This window comes from Myiozetetes cayanensis, unplaced genomic scaffold, assembly GCF_022539395.1.
Source record: "Myiozetetes cayanensis isolate MyiCay16 unplaced genomic scaffold, myiCay2020 scf21, whole genome shotgun sequence".
Lineage (NCBI taxonomy): Eukaryota > Metazoa > Chordata > Aves > Passeriformes > Tyrannidae > Myiozetetes > Myiozetetes cayanensis.
Window position 1 is genome coordinate 6,954,216 of NW_026087423.1, and position 23,339 is coordinate 6,977,554.

The 23,339-nt window shown below is 45.0% G+C and overlaps 1 protein-coding gene across 5 annotated transcripts in view; it reads right to left on the reverse strand.

Moving 5' to 3' along the window:
- KIAA1671 (KIAA1671 ortholog) overlaps positions 1 to 23,339 on the reverse strand; it is a 70,404-nt gene that overhangs the window by 14,256 nt on the left and 32,809 nt on the right. The window contains exon 1 of one of the 5 annotated variants that reach the window (XM_050318359.1): positions 6,910 to 8,292. The exons of the other annotated variants lie outside the window; for them this stretch is intronic. Within the exon in view, the coding sequence (XP_050174316.1) occupies positions 6,910 to 7,194 (285 nt within the window). The 5' untranslated portion in view covers positions 7,195 to 8,292. Of the gene's footprint in view, positions 1 to 6,909; positions 8,293 to 23,339 lie in introns of those variants that run through there. 5 annotated transcript variants of the gene reach the window in all.

The window sequence follows — 23,339 nt, forward strand, 5'->3', positions numbered from 1 at the left end:
CTGGGGCAGCACCTTCTGCCCCCACCCTCCAACGCTGTAGCCACAGATAAACAGTTCCAGGAATTGAACAGTTTCTCTCTGACCTCACGGACGAGGAAAGTTAGAGACCTCCAGCGCTGGCTCCACTGTGGGCAGAGCCACGTGGGACAACTCCTCAGCCCTCCCCAACACCCCATCCGGCACAGTGTCCTCACAATAAGGGACTTCACTGTCACTGGAGACCAGGTTCAAGAGCAGGGACAAATGAATTGAATTAATCCATCTCAGAACCTCCAGGTCTGTCCATTACAATACAGACCAGGTAAGGAGACAGCACTAAGCAGCCTTGGTGTCTGCTCAGGAGGAACATCCCTCTGTACGGTGTCCAGCTCTGGGGTTACCAGCACAGACAGGACATCAACCTGTTGGAGCGAGTCCAGCAGAGGCCACGAAGATGATTAGAGGGAGAGAGCACCTCTGCTGTGAGGAAAGGTGGGGTTGTTCAGCCTGGGGAAGAGAAGGCTCTGGGGTGACTTTAGTGCAGCCTTTCAGTACCTGAATGGGCTCCAAGAGACTGAAGAGGCTCTTTGGACAAGGGCCTGGAGCGACAGGGCAAAGGGGAATGGCTTCCCACTGCCAAAAGGCAGAGTTAGATGGGATACTGGGAAGAAATTCTTCCCTGTGAGGGTGGTGAGGCCCTGGCACAGGTTGCCCAGAAAAGCTGTGGCTGCCCCATCCCTGCAAGTGTTTAAGGTCAGATTAGAGGGGGCTTGAAGCAACTTGGGATAGTGGAAGGTGTCCCTGCCCACGGCAGGGGGTGAAACAAGATGAGCTTTAAGGTCCCTTCCCACCCAAACCATTCTATGATCCCACTGCCCTGGTGCCTCCTGTGCAGGGAACGGCAAGCCAGTTTATTGTGGAAAACCGGAGCTGGTGCCACTGCTGGATGCACAAGCACATGCCTGGGGAAACACAGGCATGCCCCATGTGTCTGGAAGCACTCACACAACATATTTAGCACTCTTAGATCCTAAGGAGCTACGCTGCTCTGCTCAAAAATCCTTTAAATAATGAATGTTCCCCTCTCCCATGGGCAGTGGAGTAGTACCAGTCCCACAGTGCCAAACAACTCAGAAATGCCATCAGCCCCGACATCCTCCCTGTTGCTATGCAACCCAGGGCTGCCTCTCCATATGTGTTTTCCCTGCCTCTTCCACAGGGATATGATACTCAGCCACCAATTACATCCCTGATGCTAAAAGCTGACAGCGTTTCCCTTACGAAACATGGGTTGTTTTTAGAGGGTGACTGGTTTAATTCTCCACCTTTTCACTGCTTCCCAGTTTGAGGTGCAGGCCGGAATTGCAACCCCTTCTCCCTGGAAAGGCACTGCAAAAATCCCAGAAAATGTGCATGCATCTTATGCTACAGAAAAATATCTTCACCTTGATCAAAACAACCAAACTGTGTCACAAATGATGTGACACATGGGTTAGAGCAGAGCTGATGGGGACCCTCCTCCCCACACCAGCACTCAATACACAATCCAGTGACAAAGGAGTCACAGGAAATCACTGCCAGGAAGTGCAAGGACATGGAGCTACTGGAGCAAGTCCAGAGGAGGCCACAGAGGTGCTCAAAGGGCTGGAGCCACTCTGCTCTGCAGACAGGCTGGGAGAGTTGGGGGTGTTCAGCCAAGAGAAGAGAAGACTCCAGGGAGACCTCAGAGTCCCTTCCAGTGCATAAGGGGATCGAAGAGAGATGGAGAGGGACTGTGGACAAGTGCATGGAGGGGAGTAGCTTTAAACTGGCAGAGGGCACATTTAGATTAGATATTGAGAAGAAATTCTTCCCTGTCAAGGTGGTGAGGCTCTGGCACAGACTGCAGAACAATAATGAGATTCAAGGTCTACCTGGCACTGACTCTAGCTGTAATGAAGAATGTCACTGAACTAGTGCAAATGAAGTTGGTTTTGCCAGGGATCTGGTTACCATCGTGGAATGCAATCAGCTCCCTGCTCCTGGGGTGACTCGTGGTGCTGTTACCTCCTCACTCCACTGAGAATTTCAAAGACATCTGAGAGTTTGTAATTTTTTATACCCTGAAAATAGAGCTGCTCTGCCTCACTGAGAACACTCACCACGCTCACGTCATGTGGTTCAGTGCAAGGCTGAAGATAGAGCAGAGGTTGACTCGATGTGCAAAAAGCAGACGAGACCCAAATTCTAAATATAAACCTTGCTGGGACTGAGCGAGCCATGACAGCACTTCCTCTGAGAGGTGGGAACACAGAACACCAGAGCAGAGCAGAGGAAATAGTTGGGAACATCTTTAAAACCCTTCCTAGATCAACAGATTAAATTTCCTTTTCAGCCTCAGGCAGTGAAGCTGATAAGAAATGAACCCCCAAGACACCGAAGGCAGCAGGATGGAGCTGGAGGCTCCGTCAGGAAGAGCCTGAGCAGCACGATGCTGTCCCACCTCTGAGACAGAGGAATCCACACTCTCCCCAGGCCATATCAACTCCCATCTGCACTAATAAAAGCTGGCACTGAGCACTGAACAGGATCCCTCGACTTCAACATTGCAGGAGCCAGAACAAGGCGGTTTCATACTGGGATGCCAAGGAGGGAATATATTTGCTTTTTTTTGAAAAGCTGCACACTTGAAATCAACACCTCCCACTTGAAATGCTGCATCTCACAGCTCTTCTGCACAGTTAACATCTCTCCACACAAGACACAAGTTAAACTTCAAACAAACATTCCTGGAAAAAAGTGTTCTTTAGCTTAAAGCCTGGAATTAAAGATGTACAGAAAGTGATAGGATTTCCTGACAACAAGGGAATAACAAACATGCAGCCTTTAGAGGCTGTGCTGCTCGTTCCAACACACATCTCACACAGCTTAGAGGATGTTTTAGAAGACAGCAGTCAAAATACAAACAGTCACCCCCCTCCTCTGAAACACCAGGAGTGTTTCCTGAAATTACCACAATATTACCGAATTTCAGTATAAATGGACTGCCAGGATAAGGAGACTGTGAGAGTGGTGAGGCCCTGGAACAGGCTGTCCAAAGAAGCTTTGGCTGTTCTATCCTGGAAGTGTCCAAGGCCAAGTTGGATGGGGCTTGGGAGCAACCTGGTCTAATAGAAGGTGTTCCTGCCCATGGCAGGGGGTGGGACTGGATAATTTTTAAGGTCCCTTCCAATCCAAACCATCCTGGGATTCTGTGATTCTAAGACTTGTGTTCAGTGAAGTTTTTGTGTAATACAATTTATTTCCCCCTGAAAGTTATCCCTCAGAGCTTTAAAAGAAACAAAGCAGTAAGATGTATGAGGCCAAAATACCAGCTGTAAATCTATTTATGTTATTTTCTTATGCTTTATGAACGTGGTAAAAATCAACTCCTTGCAGTCAAAGTGAAATCACAGAGTAAAGTTGTTTCAGTGATTATTCCTGTCAAAATAACGAGAGAGCAACAAAGGCAGCCACCAAATGCCCATCACTATGGGTTTCTGGCCCAGATTTATCTGCCAGCTACGTTCATGGCCTGTTAAACCAAAGAGAAGTTATTAAGAATGAAAAAGCAGGAACTGTTTCAGCACTGGCTCTTGTATCTTCACTAATTAAACCAAACAGCTTCACTCCTCCCCCCACCCCCAAACAAGACAAACAACTCATTTTTAAAGCCTGCCGGCTGCAAATTTGCTTCCCCCTACCCCAAAAGCTCCCTGGGAGTTTAAAGATAAAATTTAAAGATAAAATTCCATTCACTGATGGTACCAAAAAATATTGTGGAGAACAATTCATTGTGCCTTTGTTGAATATTAGGGCAAAACAATTCAGTAGCTATTTGTTGTAGGGTCTGTACCTATTCCAAGTTCAGATTCAAAGTGCCAACTTGTAGTAATTTGTTTTTACACATCGTTTGTTGAAGGATATTCACCAGAGAGGACAGACAGTCCTTGGGTACAATCAGAGCAGCCAATGAAGATCGAAGCTCTCTGAAAAGCAGGGAGGTCCTGTATAGGTGTGTAAGTCAAACCAGGGCCCTCACCTGCTCCTAAACACTAGAGAGAGATCCTACTCTATGGGAGAAGTCATAGTTCACCAGCTTTTCCAAGGAACAAGCTGCCTTCACAAGCTTATGTTGGCTTAGAAAAACCTGGGAAGATTTTAACAAAAAACAGGATGGAAATTTCAGCCTCAGGGAAGGGGACAGGGAAAGGGCCATAGGATGCAAGAAAAACCCTGAGAAGTGCCCTCCCAGCACATCTGGAATACATGCCATGAACAAACCACTCCACTTCCATCTTTATTTTGGAATTATATTAAAAAGTGAATCCAAACCAAATAACTGTGATGCTGCCAGATCAAGTCTGAATGAAAACACCATTTTCATCAACTGCCCAGTACACCAAAAGCCAATCACTATTTAATGCATTTTGGTGTTATTTTTAGCACAAATCGGAGCAACTAAGGTGAAACACATCAACCACTTGAGCCTGAGCAGCCCCAGAATTCATCTTTCCTCTTCTAATTCCAAATCTTCTCCCAAAGAATGTGAAATCCTCTGAGGTTTTCCATGACTTTTTTGGCAGTGTAAGGGGAACCAAGGGCATCAAACAACTGCCCTGGTTTAACTGTATGGCAACAAACCCTTAGATCTAGAACAGTGCTGGCTGTGAAACCAGATCTCACACCTATAATAGAACCGAGACTGATGCCACCCTGATTAAATCAGAGATCATGTTTAATGGATGTACCTCTGCTCCTCTTACAACAGACACTGATCTGATGACATGAGATGAAAAATGGAGAATAGCCTCAATAAAGATGTCTGAGAGAAAAATCAACTTCCACTTGAAAGGTCTCTCTGAAAAGTAAAAAATTCTGCAAGTTCAGCTACAGATTCCCAGATCTGAAGTTGAAGAAGTTTGTTCATGCTATCTAAACCCTGACCTGAGTTTGGACAGGTTTCTTGGCCTTGTACAATGCCAAGTTCTCCGCCAGCAGCCACTGGTGCCAGCAGAGACAGGAGCTGGAGGCCACTGGCCCTCACAAGCTCCTTGTTTCAAAACTCCATTGCTGCAGTACCAGCACTGAGTGACTACTCTACAGTGCACCCTAGGGCAGTAAATCAGTCAGATTATGACAAATTACACACTTCATCCTAACTCCATAGTTGTTTTGTAGCAAAATGTCAGCAGTTCCAAGGACTATGACCACGACCCTGTTCCAATCAGATAAAAGAGCTCAAGGTCCGTATTCAACAGTCCTTCGCTGCAGACACAGTGGCAAACTCATGAGATCTGAGACCTCAAGTTTAAGCCCAAGTGAAACTAAATTCACACATAAAGCCAAGCACAAGCAAAATTCCTGCTGAAACAGAGGAACAGCAGCTCCAGCGCTGTCACCAGTGACTTAAGAGAAAAGGTCACCCCGTGTCTCCTGATTTCTGCTCTGTAAGCAGTCCCGTGTAAGACAGTGGGATGTTTCTCCTCTGCAGGTTTCATATTCCCATTTTCCAGCCTTCTTTTAAATGAGTTTTTCATTCAGATGATTCCAATAAATCTAAAATACCAGCTTAAAAAAAAAAGTCAAGAGAACTACACTATGCTAACACTGTAACAATGGTTACCAAATATTTTCCTCTTCATTCTTTTGTGCTTACTTGACAGTATTGTCTTACCCAGTCCAGCCAGACAGGACATGGATAGCAAGCTGGGACAGAAATGCTCTAACCAGAGCTGATATAAGGACTGGAAACAGCCCATATGCAAACACCACACCTGCCCCAGGAATGCAGCATCACCTGCACTCGGTCCGTGAGCAAACCCTGGGAGGCCACAGCAGAACTCGGTATATTTACACTTTACAATGAGTAACTGTTTTATTTAATAATAAAAAAAGGAAACAAAAACATTTCAGCCACTTCAGAAAGTTCAGGATTTACCACACCTTGGCACCAAGGCTTGGGGCCCCATTCCAAACAACTCAGCTACAGTCATCCAGTTTCCATAGTTCAGGAGTTGGGCTTAAATCACCAGTTTCAACTACAACTCAAATCCCCAGTTTTGGCTCCTCTCCATGAAATAAAACAGAATAAATCAGACTTATTTCCCTTTTCACCCACTATAATCCCAAACCAGCTTTTTAGAATGTGCCAGAACTACAGTTGGGGGTGTCAATAATGGCACTCCCAGCCCAGCCCCCAGGAAAAGGGGCGCCTCTCCTCCACCACCTTGTCATGCTATGGAATACAGACTGTCCTTCCTGAAAATAACCTGGAGACTAGAAAAGGCATTTAAAGAGGGCTCAGTGTGGCATGTGACCATAGGGAACCAAGAGCTCTTCACCTTTGCTTTGCTCCCAGGAATTACGCCCAGTCTCTGCCTCACCTCAGCCTTCACAAGTCACACTGACCGTCTCACTTCAATTTCATGACAAAGTAGCAAGTACACTGACAAAAACAACTCAATAAAAGAAGAGAATCATGATCATTTACCTTGACTGCAGACTGGCAGTGCTTAACTCTTTAACTGATTTAGCTTCAGGCATTTTTACTAGAAAATCACAAATAGTGAAGCACATCCAAATCCATGCTGGCCTGTGCTGGGGAACTGCCAGACACCAGTCTAACTTCCCACTTTTAGACTAGTACTTACTATGTTACTTCAAAACCACACTTTCCCCATTCCCCAAACCTTGATTCCCTGGCAAATGAAAATATCCACCTGCACTGCAGGAAGAAACCAGCTGGGAGCAGACAGACAGACAGCACTACCTGGAAGTGTTTTGGGGGCTATTTTTAGACAGAAAAGCAGACAGGAGGTAGGTTTTGTTATGAGATAAAATGCTGCAACAAACCCAAGGTTTTGCATTGTACTCTCTCCCTTGAGGGTCTCAAAAAGGTGCATCGCTTACAAGCTCGGGTGGCTCTGAACTGGGCTGCCTCTTCCTCAAAGAGGAAAACCTCTGCTGACTCCGCACTGAAAACCTTCGGAAGGACTCTCTGCTCCGGGATGCAAAGTGCCTGAAGGAAGAGGTTCTCTTGAAGGGAGTCCTGCTGCCACCTTCCCCGCTACTCCGCTCATGAGCCACCGCAGTAGTGACTAAATTTAGTGCTTCCTGCAAGGATCTCCGCACTGTACCCATCCACTGGGTCATGTGAGTTTGTGCCACTGTCAGTTTGTCTCCAAGGTAATCCATTTTTTTTTTTCCAGCAGAGATGAGAAATCAGTATTCAGTAGCAATTAAAATATATTCTCCTTAACAACCCTGATTTATTTTGCAAAAAAAAAGTGATTCCACGTATAAAATATTTTCGGCTAAGGTAAACAGCACTGCACTATCACCCTCAGCACATTCCTGAAATTAAATAACTAAATATGTGAGGTTGGAGATTGGTATTTGTCAAGTAGGAAAAAATAAAAAGACTTTTCCTACTTACAATCAGATTTCCAGAGTTCCATCAAAATATGTTTAATTCAGCCATGTTAAAGAGAGAAATAAAGGTTTAAATCCTGACACAGTCACTTCAAGTGAGTCCATCTGCAAGCATAGAATTGGGCTCCTAATGTCTCGTTTCAGAGCAGGAAAAGCAATTCCCTTTTTAAGCCAAGTTTTTGTTTTGCTGTAAATATCAGAAGGATAGAAAGAATCTGATTCTCCCGGTTCGGCAGCTTGGCAGGTGACAGTCCATTGACCAAAGTTCTGGTGCTCCTATACAATCCATTTAGCAGCAAAACGATTAGATCTTCTGAACAGTAAATCCAAATCCTTTTCTCCCAAAAAAACTCTGCGGGAAGGTGTCAGCAGCAGCAGCAGTAGAATCCCCTCCTCACCAGCCTTCCTGTCTCGGGAAACATTCCCAAGATGTTCCCTCCCAGAAACGCAGAGCAAAGCCCGGGAAGCTGAAGGGTAGCCGTGTCCAGCCTGGTGCCTTCCCGACGGGACTTTGGACTCGCTGGAGCTCAGAGCCTGCCAAAAGAGCTTCTGGATGACATCAGCTCCTCTGCTCCCAGGGGATCCCAGCCGAGGGCCAGCGCTGGACCAGCAGCCGGCACAAACTGTCCCCACGTCTCAGAGCCGGCTCCTCTCCTTACACACCCCGGAGAGGCTCGGGGAAGGAGGTGCTGGATGCACAGCTGTTTGGAGCCTGTCTGTCTCCCAGGGTTTTGCCATGCTCCGAGCGCTCCCGACTAAGGCACATGAGGTTACAAGCAGAAGACGCTGCCTTTGGTAGTCCAACCCCTCCTCTCCGTCCCTGCCTCGCCTCTGCTCCGGAGAGGAAACAATGAGGAGGTGACCAGCCGCAGAGGTCTGCCCAAGGAAGGATCTGGGCTGGGCTTTATTATAGTACAGGCAGGGTTACCATGGCAACGCAGGGAACAGCATCTGCTGGCTCCGGAGCAGGCAGGAGTTGCACAGATCTATTGGAATGATTCATAGTTTGCATATGTCACGTGTACTCCCTGATTTTAACCCTTCCTGGGGAGCACAGCTTTGCCAAGGAATGCCTCACACCAACACCAGCAGGTTCCAACCAGGATGTGGTCAAACCTACACCCGACTCCTACTGCTTGATGGGCAGCTGGGCTGTGCCAGCACCTGGACCTGGCTTATTGTGCCATTCAGGGGCTCAAACAGGACACAGCACAGGATCAGCACAGGATAATGATTAAGCCAGAGGCTCAAACCAAAGCTGAACAGGTCTGACCATCAGAAGCATGTTTCTTCCACTTTCCTACACTGTTCCCTGTTGTGAGGAAGGGCTCCGTGTCATCTCCCAACTCTGTCCCCTCCTAAGCTGCTGGGAGACCACGGGGTCAGTACTGCAAAGCCCAAAATGACTGGGGGCAATAAGAGTACCCCATGGATAAAAGCAGGCAACACCAAGCAGTCAGGTGTCACCAGCCATGGAATTCCTGGGAACAGCCCACTTGGGAGGAGTGGAGGAATACAAGCCATGGGTTCAAATCAATGAGATATGTTTAGATTTAAAAGTCCAAAGTCAAGCTGCGACTAGTTCAGGACCGAGAGGAGAGACGCAAGACAGGCGTGTTGGAAGTTGCTCCTCTCTTGTTTATTCAAGGGGGTTTTGCGGCTCTTACTTCATTTGCCATACGAAGTACCATGGTCTTACATCATCCTCTGCTCCTCTGAACTGTCCAGGGGTAGATTTAATGGAATAGAGAATTTCTAGAGAATATTTGATGCAATGGTTCTTTCACAATGTTTTGTTATACCAGAAATGTGCCCTGCAGACATGCACACTCTGAGGAAATGAGGTGCCTTGCCCTGAGTCCTGGTTTTAAGAGCTGACCTCCACCAACCTGTAACTTAACTCCAAGAAAAACTTCAGTGACAAAATGTAGCATTTTCTAACTTATTCCTCATTTCTGAATAGAATTGTTTTGAACATTCTCAAATTTGCAGTCTAATAAAACCCATTAATGATAAAAGGGAATCCAACCAACAGAGAAAACCTTCTTCCCCTCACAGGCAGCTCTTCTCTTACGGAGTTGCAGGGTTATTTTTGTAAGGAAATGAAAAGAGATCCTTTTGATCAGATGCCCCAAGAGCTGGGTGTTTCTTAGACTTGTAAAGAAATAGAAAAAAAAAATCAAATTTATCTCCCAGTATTATGGGTAATGCTTCATAAACGATGGGGATCCTGCAGCCAAGGCTGAGATTTAGGACTTAGTGCACATTTTTATGCTTGATATTTCAAACATCTGAGTTTTGCAAGTGCAGCTCCATGCCTGCTGCAGTGCAGGGAGGGGGGCATTGCCATTCCCAAGGATTTCAGCCTCTGTCTGATCTGGTAGCACCCTGAAATAGCAGCCAGAGGGCTCTGACTGTAGCTGCCATGCAAGTTAGTCAGCAGCTCCTTCACCTCACCATGATGGGCAAAGCAGAACCGAAATTTAAGCCCCTTCTGGAATATTGCCTGGGGCAAACAGGGGGAGAAGAGGCATGGTCAGATTCCACCCAGGAAGCACAGAACATGGTGTTCCTGTAGTTCACTGCAAAAACTTCTCACACTGCACGTGACTTGAAGGATCTGAAAAGCCACAGATCCTACAGAATATATTCCACTTTTTTTATTACACCTCCCCTGAAAAGAGAAGTTATACCCAATTTACCATTTTTGTCCTTAGAAGATTGTAAAACTGCTGATTTGAGTCTATCTGCAATGCTAAATTTAGGATCTTCTGCCACCACGTGAACACACTGCTGGGTATTGAAGTATCCTCAGCACTTAAATTACTGCTTAGATTTACACCTCAATTAACATCATGGCAAAAAAATCAGATGCGCCTTCACCATCAAATTCAAATGGCTGGAGATTTTTCCATCACTTCAGCTAAAATGACAGGGAGGTGGAACAAGATGAGCTTTATGGTCCCTTTCCTTGTATGGGCCATGGGCAGGGACATCTTTCACTGGACCAGGTCCCATCCAACCTGGTCTTCAACACTGCCAGGGATGGGGCAGCCACAGCTTCTCTGGACAACCTGTGCCAGGGTCTTTCCACCCTCACAGGGAGGAATTTCTTCCCAATATCTCAACTAAACCTGCTCTCTTTCAGTATAAAACCATTCCCCTTTGTCCTGTCACTCCATATGAAGCTCTGTAACGCTCCACACAAACTTCCCAGCTGGCAAAAGCTCACGACTGTATTTTAATTCAATAACAGCATGTGGGTTACACACGCTTTCTATTTACTTCTTCTCTGGTCGTTCCACATCTTTTCATACCCATCAGCCTATGGAACATCGCTCACCCCACAGAGATGTTCTCTGACTGTCCCCCAGCCCTCCCTTCAGCCCAGCAGTCCCAGCTGAGTGAGGGTTTGTTCCTGAACAAGAACAGCACAAAACAATCTTCTGCCCTTGACAAATCCTAGTGATTATCTCACCATGCAGCCACCCTGGGTCCGTCAGGGATCTGCAGCTCCAGAAAACAGAGTGCACACACTGCTACCCAAACTGCATGACTAATTACCTCGGTACAAATGGGACCTCGTTATTCAAACATCGCTGGATGCTTCCATTACGAACAGCCTTTCCACCTACAGCTCAAAAACACAACCCTGCACAAAGAAGTAACAATCCTTATTTCCCCCCCTCATTCAGTAGAAAACAAAATTCCATGGTTACATAATGTTTTCCAAAAGCTTCTTTCAGCTCCTTTTGAGCTGTACCTGCTCTCAAATAGGTATAATTATGTTAATGACTAGATAGGATTGGAAGGTCATTTTAAGGCAGGCCTGCACGTAGCACACACAGAACACACACCCCGGGAGGGGCAGGTGGGACTCGCAGCCTCACGACAGGAGTGAGTCCTTCCAGCCCACCAGGACCCCCATCACCACCTTCCTTCCAGCAGCACCAACGTACATGAACTGGGAAGGAAATCCAGCTGAAGACCCACCAAGAGAACACTTGGGATTAATTTTCACCTCAACTGGATCCCTAAATGACCCTTTGTCAGCACAGGAGCTGGAACAGAAGGACGAGCAATCTTAATTTGGACTAAGTGAAAACAAAATCTCTCCTCTTCCCTTGTGGGACCCTCAGTCAGAAATTCACTCTCCTGATGAGTTTCTTCCATCTCACCCCGCTTCAGTTGGCAGTCAGCAATAATTCATGCATTTCTGAATGGGTTTCTGGGAGGCATCACTCCACGTGCAAACAGCATGACTGAGTCCTTGTGAGGACCACGGCAGCTCCAGTCCCCCCCGGGGGCTCTCAGTTTGTCCCTCTCGTGACACCCAGTGCTCAGCAACCCCAGGAGCAGAGCCTGCCCTTGTAAGGCTGTCCTGGCCCTGCATTCCACACCAACTCTCCGTTTCATTAGTAAGAGAACTTAATTTAACCTCTTGTGTTTGACATTATGGACTATTTAAAGACCCAGCACTGGGCTGGGTTTAGTTGCACGGCTCCAGACTCAATTACTCTTGGGCTCCTCAGACACTACAAACTACTCAGGGTTTCACAGGCTCCTTATTTTTGCTTCTGCATTCTCTATTTTGCCAACCCAATTGTCACAGCTAAAGAAAGATTACAAACATTCCTAACCACAGGCTGAATTTCTTACACGCAACATCCCATCATTAAGGTTTTTGCCACGTCACCTTCAAATTCTCTGGTCTAGTGGAAGGTGTCCCTGCCCATGCCAAGGGTTGAAACAAGATGAGCTTTAAGGTCCCTCCCAACCCAAACCATTCAACGGTAGATCCCTAGACTGCCCACCTCTCCAATCCAAGAATTCCCATGTAACTTAATACAGCCAAAGATAAGATGCCTTGGTGGTTTTATCTGTTTTGGTTTGGGTTTAATTTTTCATGGTGATATGGTAATAAAATTCATTCGGTTGCCCAGATGTTCTCACCTTTCCCAACAGCCATGGGCAGTTTATGGTCAAAAGAAAAAAGTTAAAAAAAAAACAAAAGAGAGGAAAAAAAAGAGTGGAATGGATGGAGTGTTTTAACACAAGGACTTTGTACAGTGTCCACACAGTGAAATATCTCTTGTAACCTGAAACCCTGGGGTATTTCAATATTTACACTAAATGTTTGTTTTTGAGCCCTACTTTCGTTTCCTACTGAAAATAAGCAAGTTAAGCTCACATTCATAGCTCTAATTTATGCTTGTTCAGAATCTCAGACAACTTGCATAGAGAACTTGACATAAAAGGTGTTCCCCTCACACACAGCCAACTACAAAAGGCTGAAATTCCATTTCCAGACTTTTCCCTTATATTAGATTATTTTAAAAGCCCCAGGGGCCTCACAAACCAGGCAACAGGCTCTGGATCAATACTGGTGAAGTTTACACAAGCACACATTGATATGAGAGGCTTTTAAAGCAAGGTGCTAAAGCACTTCATAAAATATCAATGTAGCCCATGGCTATTTAAAAATATTTTTAAACCTAGGTGATAAAAACCTTGGAGCAACACTGTTTTCTTACAGTTTTTCATATGTATTTAATTATCTATAAACTATATATTTTCTATTTTAATGTATTATAATATAAAATATATTATAATTTATATTATATCATTACATATGTATATATTTTATATTTTATTTATATATTATGTCTTCTAGATATATTTAAATGTATATTTCATGTGGTTTTAAATTTTAAATACATATAATTTGAAATTATATATTTTCTAAGGTGGGAAACAATTTGGAATTCAGTGACAGTGCTTTACAGACCAATACTTTTCATTTCTTCCTGCAGATTGAAGAGTGAAATGAAATTTCCTGTTCATTACACACTGTGAACTTGAGAAAGGCCCATGGAATAAAACTGTCGCTGCAATTTGTAATGTTTTTTTCACCTTATTTTGTTCCATTTTTCCTGACTGTGGGCATGCCAACCTTCTCCTGCACACATCCAGCTCCAGGGACAATGACTTGGAGTTGGGAGTGTGACAAAAAGCAGCAAAGCCCCTGTGGTGCTCAGGAAGCAACAGCTCCATCACCTGCTCTGGGGGGAATCAGAGGGGCTGAGAGAGGTCCTTGACATTCCATAACTCCAGGAAGGTGGCAGGAACACCTCATACCCCCTACGGGTAATTATTAAGCTGAAGCTTCAACCTGCACATGGATTCCCGTCTCCTTCCAGTGGATAAAACATTCCCCGTGGCATAGAATGGGAATGGTCCAAGAGAAGAGTGGGAAAACAGCAAAAGGCTGTTGCAGGGTTGTGCGTGTAGCTGATTTAACTTCCCTCGGCATGGTCCCAGAGCACTTTTAAACACAAAGAGCCACTTCTACATGTTTTTCTCTTCCCTTTAGCAGGGGTTGGGACTGAGTGATCTCCAGAGGTCCTTTCCAGCCCCAAGTATTCTGGGATTCGTGCTTTAGCTAATCACTGCGGGGGTAGATCTGTCTCACTGTTTGTGTCACAGATATGTAACACTCCTGCACACTGTAACAACAAAACAAAAATAAACCACGCCACTAGCACTCAGGAAGAGAAGATTCTGTACCTTGTGCTCTCCTTTAAAACAAGTCACATTTAAATACAATACTTACACTTCTTGAGGATTTCAAGCAAAAAATTATAACAGAAGGAGGAAGAACAGGGGAAAGCAGAGGCATAGAGAGAGTCTCCTTAGGTTCCAAATGCACTTGAAAGCTGCACTTTCCTCCAAATTAACCAATATTAGAGAAACCAGACACGATGAAGGAAAAAAATTAAATTTGCATTCCTTGTTTCCCTTGCAGAACTACCCTAATGCAAAAGAAAACACATTAATAGTTTTCATGAGTGAATGCTCCACATACTTGTTTATACCTGCCAAAATAATTTTGCCATTCTACTACCATGGTGACCCTTGATGGGATCAGTGAAAAACGGTACTTTCCCATTTTATTTGTAATCAAAAAAATCAGCCATCCTTTCTCTGCACAGGATTCTGTGCACTTCCGCAGTAAGTGGAATTATTCCAAGATTAATAAAAATCTGTAAATAAAAGTCACTATGAAATATGTTATATATTTTATACGTTACATAGAAAAATATATATAACATGTTATATATGTTTTTCTATGTAACGTATAAAATATATAAAATATATAAAACACATTTAAATTGTTTTAAAACCTGAAGAGAATATAATTCTATATAACATATTTGATATGTTATATAGAATTATATTCTCTTCAGGTTTTAAAACCATTTAAATACAATTCCCAGTAATAACTGCAACAACTAAAGCCCAAAATACTTCAGAAAATGTTGATTCTTGTGTCCCCCAAAGTATGTTTCTCCTGAACCTAAGCCAGGTCCAGTTAAACATCCTGAACATGTACAGTTTTTGTACCTTGAATTGTTTCAGTGTAAAACAAAGCTATCAACCTTAAAGCTGAGGAAACCAGCTAAAAATATACAATGTTGTTTGCGAGCCCATGTCCATAAACCTGCAGCACTTCCCTTCCAGCTCAATGGAGGAGGAAAAACTGAAAAAACAGAAACAGGAAATTCCTACAGCACAAATAGGCTGGAAAGAACTAAACCCATTTTCTTTACATTTGTTTTTGTCTAAAGGATCAAGCCAAGGAAAAGAGGAACAGCTGCAGGTTGTTATTAATTGATAGAAATAAAAATCCATGCTGTTCTCACGGGGCCAAGAGAGTGAGCAGAGTGCAACAAAACAAGCAGGAGAACACGCTGCTCCTGTTCCACACCACCTGCCTGGAGCGATCCCATAGCATTTCTCCTCCTCACAGAGGGTGCTCAGGGAAACTCCAACTACTGAAGGCTCAGATCTGACTTACAAAATTCACAGAACATTCTGAAAGAAGAACTTTTTCTTTTTCTTTGTGCAAGGGATTTCCTTCTTCAAAGAGTAGCAACAAGGAGCTGGAGGGTAAAACTTCACCTTAACCCATTTCAGCTGCTCTCAGCACGATCACATGCTGCCTTAATGCCTCTCCAAAACACTGCTCTTCCATCCTCTTCCTACAAAACACTATTCCCTGCATCTTTCATTTATATCAGTCACTTCTCGATGGCAGGAGGCAGAACAAACAGCAGGTGTAAATTAAGACAGTAATTCCTTTGTCCATTTTTACTTGCCATGTGCCATTTTGATGACAAGAGCAGTAGATTTATTTGCCATTGCTGTGTAACACTGAGTGCACACATGGTTCCTTTACCTCCAGGTCTCTCTGCTCTTACTGTCTCCTCTTCCTCTTCTTCCTCCCAGGCACAGCACAACAGCCCCATAACAGCCCCGTGCTCCCATGTCCTCCAGGACATGATAAGTGCACAGGAGGGGACCCCAAGCTGGGGAACCTCCATTTGTCGCAACCTGAGCCCACCCACTTCACTCTTCTGGGCCCAGACAGTGCTCAGAAGGAGGCCACATCTGAACCTGCTCCTCAGGGTTACAGTCACAGGTGTGGCCTAATGTACATTTTTTAGATTAAGTGCGTTATTTCTTGCTCCACCTGGAGCTTTGGGGAGCTAAAGGGTTGATTTGCTGAAATTCCTTCTGTGCTCTCATCCAGATTCTCCTGAACATGGGATGAACCCAAAAGTAAATCCAGCCTCATCCAAGACCTGCAATCCCCAATCCTGGCAATTCCCAAACATGCCCTGTGGTTAACACACAATGCCTCCTCCCCTCAGGTGCCAGGGATTTATCAGCCTCCACCATGAATCACTTAACCAAATACTACATTTTTTCCAAGCTTCACTCAGACTCCAGATTTATCTGAAGTTACACCTTAAAAGCAGCTTTGCCCTGCAGTACAAATTCTGTTGTATCTTGAGGAGTCCTCCGCACAGAGCTACTTTCCCCATGCTCAAGTTGCTCCCTAAAACTCCGTTTCCTTTCAGTACAGTAAACACGCACTGGCTGCATGAACAACTCAACTGCTGAAAGGACAGGAACAATAGTGGGAACTTGGCTGTCTCCCAGCATCAGCGACACGGACAACAGCTTGGGAAAGGCAGGAACTGAGTCAAAACAACTTTATGTCAAAATATTAGCAGAGCAGCAGTGAAGTTACCTCTGCAGTGTGTGTGTGAGGTTTAACAATCCAGTTTAGCCTCGTGTCACAGAATCCCAGAATCATTTGGGTTGGAAGGGACCTTACAGATCAACTAGTTCTACCCCCTGCCATGGGCAGGGACATCTTCCATTAGACCAGGTTGCTCCAAGCCCTGTCCAACCTGGCCTTCAACACTTCCAGGATGGGGCAGCCACAGCTTCTCTGGGCAACCTGTGCCAGGGCCTCCCCACCCTCACAGGGAAGAGCTTTTCCAGAAGCATATTCACTACTCCATAGTTAAAATAAGGGCAGAGAGGTAGGGGCAGACAGCCCCACTTCCAGCTGCTCTGAGTCTGGAATGACACAGTCATTACAAAAAAATTACCAGGTCTACAAACGGTTACATCTGACTCAATGAAAACCTTAATGCGACAAGTTAACCTAGAATGTGCTACTTCATGAAAGCATTTTATGGTAAATTAAACTTAATACCACCCGTAATTATAACAAACTGCCTTGGACTGAGCACGTGTCCCTGGGCGGGCTCGGGGCCGCGGGCCAGCAGCGCTGCACGGCAGAACAGCAGCACTCCCTCGTGTCCCTGCACAGAACCGGCCTCCTCGGACAGGGCTGGCCCTCTGCTTGCTCTTAGCAACGACACAGAATTCCTCTTGCACAGCAGCACCCGAGAACTGGGGAAATACCCTTCCGGATTTTTCACCCACAACAGGGCACGTTGTACTCAGGTTATCTGAAAGGGAGATTTGGCTGCTGATACCAGCACAGCAGATACATCCAGACTCTACCTGGGTGTGAGGGATTTCTAACTCTTTGGAAGAAACGCATCCCTGAAACACAACTGCCCCTCCACCGAAAGCAAACCCCACAAGCAGCATTGTCCACAGGAACCCCTGGCAGCGCAGACAGAGGGAAGACACACCACACCTTCATAGAGTACCTTCCACCCCTTGGAGTGGGATAACTCTCCTTTACAGCAGGATAACACTCCTCAGAACAGGAATGAACCCCCTCATAGTGGGATGACACCCCCCCCCATAGCAGGGATGACCACCATCTGTGGCTGCAGGCCGATGGTTACAGTTCCCTTCCATCACGCACCCAAACTCTGTCACAGTGACATGTCACAGCAGTGGTTCATTAACCAGCTGCCACTTCCTTCGCAGTCACCTGATGAAAGGTATCAAAACCACTCTTTAAAGGTAGCAACTAAAATCCTGTCAAAACAAATTTTAAATCTTACTTCTTTCTTAAATATCACCGTTTTCTTTTGATTTTGTAATTTTTCTTTAATGACTGCCAATAAAGAATAAGGTCTTTTTAAACCCTCACAGAGCTGCAGGGTAACATTTTATTTAAAACATGCCATTTTCTTTGAGTGCTTTCAGGATGCAGTATTTCTTTGCTGTTTGAACAAAGACAAGTGTCAGACTGAGAAAAAACAACTCATCAAGAATGGTACCAGCATGGTGAGGAGACTCAGCACCACTTCCATACCAGAAGACCAAAACTGAGCAATGAATCCAGAACCCACTGTCACATCAACTGTGTCCCCCAGATCACGTACATGCAACACAGACTTACAGGACTGAGGAGGGTTTCTCTGCTCCCAACAGGACGCTGGTCTCCCATAGGCTTTTCACACCTTTGCTTTGTTCAAGTGGAGCCAAGGTCAGCCTTGGACCATAACGGTTTCATGTTCTCAAGGTACTTTCAGCCACTTACCTGCCCTAAGTGCTTTTCCTGTCACACTCATCTGAATTAATGAAAATGTCTGTTTGTCAGTCATTGGAAGGGGCTGCCCAGGGAGGTGGTGAAGTCCCCATCCCACAAAATGCCCTGGGGCAGAGCAAGAATTGGTGGTAACTGAGATGGCCAAGGGCAGGAACAGAACCAGCCAAGAGCACTCCACTAGTGTCTGTGTTCACAAGGAAGCCAAAAAAGCTGGTTATTGGTCAAAGGGCACTGGAACAGGAAACCCCAGTGCTGTGGCTGCACACCTGGCACAACCAGTCTGACGCTGTGACTGATGCAAGCAGCTGGACAAGACCATTGAGCTGCACTTAAAGGACTTACTGTGCAAGTCAGATTTAAAGATGTCTTGTATACAGCTGCAGCAAAGCTCCTCACCAGCTGAAAAAGGGATGATGGATAGCCCATGTGCCCTGGAAAATATTCCAATATAATAAATGACAACACAGGGTCACTGCAAGACTGGCACTCAAATATATAATTAAAATAACTAATCAATTAGAGATGATTAAAAGATAGCAGTAGGAAGGTACGTGGCAGAGAAGGAAGTGATGACGTGGAACACAGAGCTTCCAATACCTGAAGGGAGCCTGCAAGGAAGATGGAGAGAGACAAGAGCCTGGAGTGACAGGACAAAGGGAAATGGCTTCAAAGTGACAGAGGGCAGGGTTAGATGGAATACTGGGAAGAAATTCTTCCCTGTGAGGGTGGTAAGGCCCTGGCAAAGGATGCCCTGAGAGGCTGTGGCTGCCTCATCCCTGGAAGTGTTCAAGGACAGGGGGATGGGGCTTGGAGTAACCTGGTCTAGTGGAAGGTGTCCCTGCCCAAGGCAGGGGGTGGAATGAGATGGGCTTTAATGTCCCTTCTAACCCAAACCATTCTATGATTATGATTCTATGATTCTCAAAGAGCCCTCCTAGAGACTCCTAAAAGCTTATGCTGCAATCCCCAAGGTCCATCTGCACTCCTGGATTTCCTCTCTTACTGTTCTGGTTTTTTGCTACTTGGCACAGCTGCAGCAAGAATAGCTCTCCTTAGTCCATCTCTCTGCCATCAGAAGTCCAATCTTCAGACTTCTCAAGGAACCTGACCCTCAGTAATCTCTGTTTCAGTGTGATGCATCAGGCTACAGAAAACACCAGCCAAGAAAGAACTGTATTTCCAGGCCCTGCAGAACACCTTGTTACGAGTGCAAATGATCCAGGTTTGATAAACCTGCTCCTCTTCTCATTATTACACTCAAACTGAAAAGGGAGCTCAAGGTTCAGTTACTGGACATCTAATACAACCCATGGAACAAAACATTTTGCTGGACACAAAGACACTTCTCAGAAACTCAGAGCTGTCACTCACCCACAGGACACAGGGCACAGACTTCTTGGTGGCCAGTCACCATTTCACATGGACTTGAGCAGACCACAAACTCTGCTGCGCTCAGGAAATACTATTTGTCACAATAAGACATATCCTGTTTCAAGATCAGAAGAGGAATCGGCAAAGAATTAGCAGAGAGCTGGCACTGAATGGGTTCAGTGATGTCCAACAACTCCACCACTGCAGGAGCAAAACAAATACAGACCAGAGAAGATGCAACATACCAGTCAGCCAAGTAGCTTTAAAAATAGATTATCATTAAAATATTTTTTAATTAAGAGTTACAGCTTCTCCAGGTACGTCTGCCTAATGAATAAAGCATCTTAGCTCCCTCAGACAGATTAAATAACACTTGACAACCAACCCAAACATCTCGGGTTACTCTTGGTTGTAAGTAGAGAGAACTGATAAATATCTCCTTCAGCTGCAACAGCAGCACAGAAAGTGACAGAAGGCACAACTGTGCTTGTCCCTTAAATTTCTTTTTTAATAACATGAATATCACAACTTTCTTTCCAGTATTTTCTTGCAACGTATCAGGAGAGTGTGCACGAACAAAAGCACCTAAGGAATACTCCAAGGCCTCTAAAATAGAATACATACCCAGAAAATACAACATACCTGTTCTGTTACAGACTAGAAATGCACAATACTAGATCTCACCATCCCAGGGACCTTCTGGACTGATCCAAAGTTTGGGTTGATCTGGGTTTTTTTCCCTGGCCTTATGAAAAATCACATGTCAAAGCAAGGGCAGGGAGAGAGCTCTTTCAGACTTCTCACACTGGCAAACCACGATGAACATCCGCCCCCTCATCACACTAATGACTAATTGTTTAGCGTGCAGTTTAAAGAAAGCTCATCTCCTAAAATCTAGCTGCACAAAAAAAACCTTAAGGTCCAAACATTTCTATGCTTTACACTACAACAGTCTCCAACAGGAGTTCTTCACTACTCTCTCCCAGCACCAAGAAATTTGCAGTGGGCAATCTCACCTCACAACTGCTCAAAGCACATACAGACAAGAACTGTAAAATTAAACTCAATGTGAGGGAAGGAGTCTCTTACTAGAGTTTCGAAATGCAACAGCAAACAGCTGACATGAAAAGGTTTGGTGTCAGTGCTGATTACACACTGAATTTACAGCTGAAAAAATTGAGATTAATTGCAAGCTACAACAAACAAATGAAAACTGATCTCTGACTAGTAGAAATTAAAATATTAAGTAATTAGTTCAAAGCAATATAGTACCTATTCATAAAGGCTTTACAAATCAAATTTATGTTTTACAAATGTGAAAATTTCAGACACACAGCAGTCACTGTGCAGAGCTGGCAGGGCAGCACTGTCATAGCAGCCTGTTAAAAAGGGTTTTTCATGACAGAGAGCCCTGAGGAGTATTTGAAGAGGAAGTGATCACCGAGACATCAAAACCTATGAACAGTCAAATTAAAAAGGAGGAAGGAATTGTACAATTACACCCTCCTAAAGCCAAGAGCACAGGCCCTTTTACTGGAATAGCAGGCGGTGGCTGGAGGCAGCAGCAGGGCAGGACAGTCCTAGGGTAGCAGCCCCGGAGGCCAGAGAGACCTTTTACACAAAGAGGGAAGAATATTCCTAATGTACAGCAAGCTAAACTACAATTCCCATGGACAGGGATAAACAAGGAAGAAATTTTGACTCCCAAGAGCATTTTCTGCGGTGCATTCAAGTAGTCTGAAGTTTTAAATGAGTATTAAAGATAAAATAGCCTTTCTTACTCAAATAAATCCCCAGTTTCATATTACTAAGAAAGTAACTGCCAAGTAAAGCCTTCACTACATATGAACATTCCTAGGATTTCTGGGAACACCCAGCTCAGGAAGCAGAGTGACATTAGGAGCACACTTACCCACAGGTACTGCAGGAACTTCAGCAGCCGGGGACAGTAATAATACTCCATTTTCAGAGCGCCGAGTTAACGCAAAGCCATCCCCGTTCCAGGCAGCCTCCCTGCTCTCCCCGCCTCCAGCACAACTTAAAAGCAGACTGGAGCAATTAAAAGCAACATGAATAATGTACCGTGTGTGTCTGTGGGCCCCACGTCACCACGGGCTCGGCGCCTTTAACACACTCTGGGGCTACTCAGAAGCAGCCGCTGAGCCACCGGCAGCACGTGACTTACCCACTTATTATTGAGCATCTAAGTGCTCCCACTGCTCCCATCCCCATAATCCGGAATGGGTTAGGCTAGAATTAGTGACAGGACTTTGGGTTTTGCAGTAAAAAGCCCTTCAGAAGGAAAGAGAAGCTCTAAACCCCCCTGGTTTGCAGGGTTGGTTATGAAACGCTCTTAATGCCACCGGGGCCGCTCACTGACCTTGTTTTTCGGTGATGCACAAGAAAAACCCACACGTGCAAGAAAAGCTCCTGCTTTTATGTTCTTTTAACATAAAAGTGTCTTTTGTGAACGAGAAGAAACAGACACAACAAAGTGGCTTTTTATACACCCCTGGAATGTTCCCAGCAAATGAAAACTGCCAAAAAAGGAAGAAAACCCAGGCAGACGAGTTTTAACCACCTCCTCGGGCTGGGTTTACAAATAGGAAATGGTGGAGTTGATGGACATCAGCGGTGGGTGGTTTGTGAAGAGCAGAAATGGGAACTGTAACACCGCTTTTTTTACCTATGTCCTTTTTTTGATGGAAGAAAGAAAGGTAAGTGCCAGGACCCCGTCACAGAGGGCCCCACTGCCTGTCCCCTCCCAGCACTCATGTCCCAGCTTCCTGTCCCCTCCCAGCACTCCAGCTCTCACCTTGCCCTGGGAGGAACAAGGTGGAGGTGACACAAAACAGCTTCCAGGATGCTGCAGCCTGCTTTCCTTGAAATTCTGTGTTTTTTTAAGAAAAATACTCCTCATTTTCTAATCAGCATCTATAAGATCCTGCAGAGCTGACAAATTATTTTGATTTTCTTCCAGGCTCAGTCAGTTTTTTGGGTAGCAACTCACACATGATGGGTTTCAGTACATCCCATTTCCACCTGGGAAGGAGCAAAGCTGCAATATTAGAGGCTTTACAGAATCCAAAAAAGAGGTGGTTTGCTTTTCAGTGGGTAGGAGACAGACTTGTCAGGGGCAAAACTGGAAACAACTGGTGAACTGTGACAAGCCAAACTATAAATTCATCTGCACATGTTTATAAAATATTTATCTTCTCTCGCTTGCAGTTCGTTTCCAAAATATTTTAAGAGTCAGCTCATGATTTTCTTCAACAAACCCTCCTCCACCCACACATCACATTCTTAAATAAATGCCTCTTTCTATGGAGACCAGTAGAGAGATTTTCCTCTCCAAAGGACAAAAAAGTTTAATGTAAAATAAATAAATGAGGAGAGGCTTCCAAATAATTCATGCCCACACCAGTTCTAGTAGCAGAGTGCTATGTTTTATCTCCCCAAAGCAGCAATTTTGGTTATAACCCACAGCTGCTCTAAAACTGCTCCATTTCCAGCTGAAGGTGTCCCCACGGCACAACCACAGCTACTGTATTTGGAGGATGAGTCCCAGCACACATTCCTCAGGTTTTAGTTGCCAAGACTTCTATCAGTCTTGGTGACTCAATCAGGAATTGAGGTTTGTGACCGAACGTCAGAAGGTTAAAGCCCTGTGTCAGCTGTGATGGGATCACTGCAGTTCAGGACATTC